Source organism: Perca flavescens, chromosome 14 (genome assembly GCF_004354835.1).
Source record: "Perca flavescens isolate YP-PL-M2 chromosome 14, PFLA_1.0, whole genome shotgun sequence".
Taxonomy (NCBI): Eukaryota; Metazoa; Chordata; class Actinopteri; order Perciformes; family Percidae; genus Perca; species Perca flavescens.
This window is the reverse complement of record NC_041344.1, coordinates 5,072,862-5,077,828: the sequence shown is the minus strand read 5'-3', so window position 1 is coordinate 5,077,828 and position 4,967 is coordinate 5,072,862. Positions and strand designations below refer to the sequence as shown.

At 39.3% G+C, this 4,967-nt stretch overlaps 1 protein-coding gene across 1 annotated transcript; it reads right to left on the bottom strand.

Moving 5' to 3' along the window:
* Window positions 1-1,344: 1,344 nt before the first annotated feature.
* LOC114568533 (putative nuclease HARBI1) lies at window positions 1,345-1,870 on the bottom strand. The gene is made up of 2 exons (XM_028598148.1): window positions 1,792-1,870; window positions 1,345-1,715 (listed from the first exon to the last, which is right to left on the bottom strand). Exons 1-2 carry the CDS (start codon window positions 1,868-1,870, stop codon window positions 1,345-1,347), a joined length of 450 nt encoding a protein of 149 aa, XP_028453949.1.
* Window positions 1,871-4,967: the final 3,097 nt, after the last annotated feature.

The window sequence follows — 4,967 nt, the reverse complement described above, 5'->3', positions numbered from 1 at the left end:
TACAGTATATATTCTTGTATTTTAATAATTTCATAATTGCTTAATGTCAGAGCCAGCTCGGGACCCACTAGAACATGGGAACAAGTAAAAGTGAAGTACAAGAATATTCTTCAAACTGGTAAGCTTTTCTACTTCTACTGTTTAGTCTCTTTTACCCAAAAACATTTTAAATGATGTTTGTCTGTTTATAACAGTAACCAAGAAAAAGGCGGAGCATAAAAAAACAGGTGGTGGTCCTGCACCCCCACATTATACCCCGGCAGAAGAGCTGGCCCTTGGGCTAAATGCGAACCGACCCATTGTGGAGGGCATCCCTGGGGGCAGCTCTTCCTTAGACCTACGGCCGGAGACCAGTAACAGCAACACCTTAATTACAGGTAAATGAGTTTTAAATCATCTTGCTACAGTGTAAATAATTTGTTGCTGCATTAAATTAAGTATGTCTATAATCCAAATGGCTGGTACAGTCATTTCAACAGATAAATATTGAGTCAATTGCTTTGACTTGTGAAGGTGAAAACTGCATAACTTAATGTACTAATGTTTTGCAATATGTTATTGATCATATTTTCCCCTAGTGTAGTTAACTGTAATGCCATTGTGTTCTCCTCTTTTGTGTAGTTTTACATAATACAACTAAAACACTTTTACCTGTTCCCAAGGAAGTGGTGGCTGAAATATGTGCAGTAAGTGGACTTTTTTAGCTTTACATCAAAAGGAAGGAGTGTAACACTTTGTAATACCCATTTTTATTTTGCACAGGACAGTGAAGAAACCCTCTCAGATGACTGTCCTTTTGGAGGAAGTACTTGTTAGTGCATAAATAACTTTATTTTATTTCTAGTTGTGTGCATATTATGTCTGACTGCAATATGAGTTGCAGGAGGAAACGCCTACAGACAGGCCTACAGCATGAAGTGATACAGAGGTGAGTAGTCTACTTTTCCTTTTTATTTCTGTTGCATATTTCTTTTTTCTGAATGGCACAGGGTGATGTCCCTACCCTATATAAACGACATCTTCAACAGAAAATTGAGTATTTTGACCTTAAAAAACAAAAATTAAGGGGAGAAATGGAGCTTGACGCCTTAAAGAAGACAAAACTGGCACTAGAGATTGAGTTGCTTCAAAAGGAACTTCAGAGTAAGTGCTAAAACACTATTTTTCACAAAGAGTACTATTGCTAACCTTGGATAACAATATATCTTATTGCAGGCAAAAGATGACAATCACTGGCTGATCAAGACAAACAATAATTGAAATAAAACTCAATGAACTAAGCATGTTGTCTTGTCTTCTATTATTCATTTAATGAAGGTTTTTGTGTGTAAAAAAAAAAACAACTCAAAAATGGTGTTCCACAATTCTGTCCCGTGCAGCTCTGCCACTAGGTTGGTCCAAGTGCACTGGTTGGAGGTCATCATCAGCCTGCACCTCCACCACAGGGGTCCTCTCCTTTCTGATGGTGGCAATATTGTGGAGGATGGCACATGAAACAATAATGTCACAGGCCCTGTCAGGTGCAACCCTCAGACCCTTCAGACACTGAAATCTTCCCTTTAGTTGCCCATAGGTCATTTCAATGCGTGCCCTTGTCCTGGCTAGAGCTGTATTGAAACGGGTTTGTGGTCCAGGGTTTGGGTCAGGGAATGGCGTCATGAAGTACTGCCTGCAGGCATAGTCCCTGTCACCAAGCAGGATCCAGTCGTAAGCACCTGGAAAATGCAGTTTTGTTAGACTCAGAATAAAATTATGTGATAAAGTGAGCTTGAAATATAATCTTTTCCTTACCACGTTCAAATAATGTGCATAAATGTGACACTCTGAAAATCCTGGAGTCATGCACAGAACCAGGCCATTTGGCTTCCATTTGTGATGTGGAACATGGAATCACACACCATCTAAAATATTGGTAATCAGTCAACTGCATACTTTTTGATTACATTATTTATATATATATATATATATATATATATATATATATATATATATATATATATATATATATATATATATATATATTCTATTCTGGAATATTAAGAATTGTAATAGTAATTTACCTGCACATTTACACTGTGAATTCCCTTTCTGTTCACAAAATCCCCTTCATTGGGGCCAGGTGGGGCCTTGATGGGGACGTGTGTGCAGTCTATGGCACGAATCACGTTAGGGAAGCCTGAGGAACAAATACTGTAAATCCCAGGCTACCTTTTGGCATGATCATGGTTGCATGATCTTCATTAACAATTATGTACCTGCAATGGCAAAAAAAATTTGCTTCACAGCTTGTGGTCTTAAGTGGCTTGGAAATACGACAAAACCCCCTAAAAACTGTTGCCAGATAAACTTTGCGAATGGCACGACATACAGCATCTTTACACAAGTTTTCGGCATCTCCAATGGTGTAAAGGAAAGTGCCACTCGCAAAGAATCACAGAGCAATACAAACGGTTTGTGCAGTTGTTAAAGCCCGACTCCGACGAGTCAAACTTTTAACGTGTGGCTCCAACAAGTTGATAATGTAGATGAGACCCTCCCAAGAAAAACAATATATCTCAATCAATAGATTATCGCGCTGCGCTAAAGGATCCTGTCGATCTCGCAAAACGTAATTGATTCGAAAAGCTCTTTGAATTATTCTGGCACCTTCAGCAACAGGTTCCTGACGTAAAAACGGACAAGACATGGCTGCGACAGACTTCCCATATCACCTATGTTTATATAGCCGGGATCTAATCCTGTTGACATGAAATAAGCCTGCTCGCGAGCAGGTTTAAGATTGCGCACCTGTTGCTATGACAGCAAATCCAGGATGAGCATCGAAGAACTAAACAATCCAAGATCATGCCAAATCGTCAACAATCAAATCCAGCTAAGTGAGTTAGCGACATACGAAGAATGGGCCCCAGAGATGTAACAAACCCCTGGTAAATATTGGAGATGTATTTGAAAGATGGAGACAGCTTAAAGCCCAAAAGGAAGCAGAGTTGGCTTATTTCCTCCTGAACAGGTAAGCATTAGCTTCATGCTAATTTTTCACAGCCACTAGGGACGGGCATTTTATGTCATTTCAACATTTGTGTACTCACATTGAATTATATAGCTAGAGTACCTGAGTTGGTTACTCGCAAAAACAATTGAGACACAGCCAGTAAAGTGATCCTGACTGGTCCTGGCTAATGCCGCCATGCTAACCCTGCTAACTGCTAACGTTACCGGGAAGACCAGGCAAGCATCCCATGGCTGTTTACAAAGTGTAGTTTAGCGGCCGGAGCCGACAATGGTGAGTTATTTTAAGCCACGAGAGGGAGGGCTGTAAATCGGGAAGAGAGGACTGTGAGTTTGCAGTGTGTTTAGCAATTGTCGCCATAATTCTAAGCCATAGAACTGTGTTCAGTCGGCAAGGTAGTGGTATTTTTAGCAGTTCCTATTGTAATTCTAAGCCGAGAAAGTGTGTCTGTCAGTTGAATACAGAGCTCCGTGTGAGCACGGGCTTTTATGACTGTCAATATAGCCAGCATCTAACGTTAGCTACTCTGCTGTGCTGTGGAGTAATGTCTGGCTATGTGAGACTAGCATCTAACGTTAGCTACTCTGCTGTGCTGTGGAGTAATGTCTGGCTATGTGAGACAATCGTCTAGCAACATTGTTGTGGATGCTGCGGTCTCAGCCTGGCAACCTCCGTGAACTTCGAATCTGGGGAGGAGGGGGCGGGGGAGATGACTCTCTCCAGTATTTTGAATTTGTACTGCAGTACATTTTTTAAGCACTAGCTGTCAGTATTAGATATTGCACTTTTTATATATATATATATATATATATATATATATATATATATATATATATATATATATATATATATATATATATAAACATACATTCATACATAGACATACATCTGTTCAATCTACTGTGACCAATTCTCAATTTAATAATAATTACTTACTGTTTTCGGATAGCCCGGCTGTTTCCTATTTTATTTTGTATTGCATGCAAGTGTCTCAAGTGTCTTTTTTTCACTGTCCCCATAGTGTTGCCACTGTTTGGAAAGTTTCAATGCTTTTCCCCTCTGACTTTGAGTTTAATGTTCAGTTCCTGATGTGTTCCACCTGTTCCTTAGCACTCATGTCACCTGTCCCTCGTTACTACCCTCATTACCTTGTGTATTTAGTCTCTGTGCTTTCTTTGTCTCTTGTCAGTTCGTGGTCATTTTTTCCTATGTCATTCCCTGTGTCTCTCCGTGCGTTAATGCGTCCCAGTGGTTGTGAGGTTTTGACTTCTCCAGTGTGCTTTGCCTTTCATTTGTATGTTTCTGGATTTACCTGCTAGCCTTAGACCTTTGGTTATAAGCCCTTTTTGTTTAATATATCTTCTAACTCTGTGTAATGCCTCCACACTCTGCAGTCTGGGCCCAAGCCTGCTATTCCCCAGACGTGACCATATGTGATTTTTGTTGGTGTATCTGGAAAGGAACCACATTTTGTGTAATGCATTACATAATGCAAGAGGGCAGAGCTACTGCTTCATTAATTCAGAAGAAAAAGCTTGCTCAACTCAACTCAAGCGAGTTCAACTTGTACCCCAAAACTTATGCCAAATTGGTTTAACAGGAGACACCAAAGTTGAAAAGGGAAAAACAATTATAGATATTACCATTAAACTTCCGCAGTTGATTACTTGCATTAAGACAAATGTCTTTTGTATTACAAGTTTTCTAAATTGTTATGTTTAAATATGCATATTATGCATTGACTTGTTAAATATACACTAATTTGCATACATTTCCAGAAAAGAAATCTGAAAATTTGATGAAGCCAGGTTCAAATTGGTCTTCATTTTGTTGACATGTTAGGGTCCAAGGTTTTCGCCACATTTTTAGGTATAAAATGTTACATAAATCAGGCTGTGAATGACATCTGAACAAACACCTCTTTAAAAACCTTCAAAATTAAGACAGGAGTGAAACT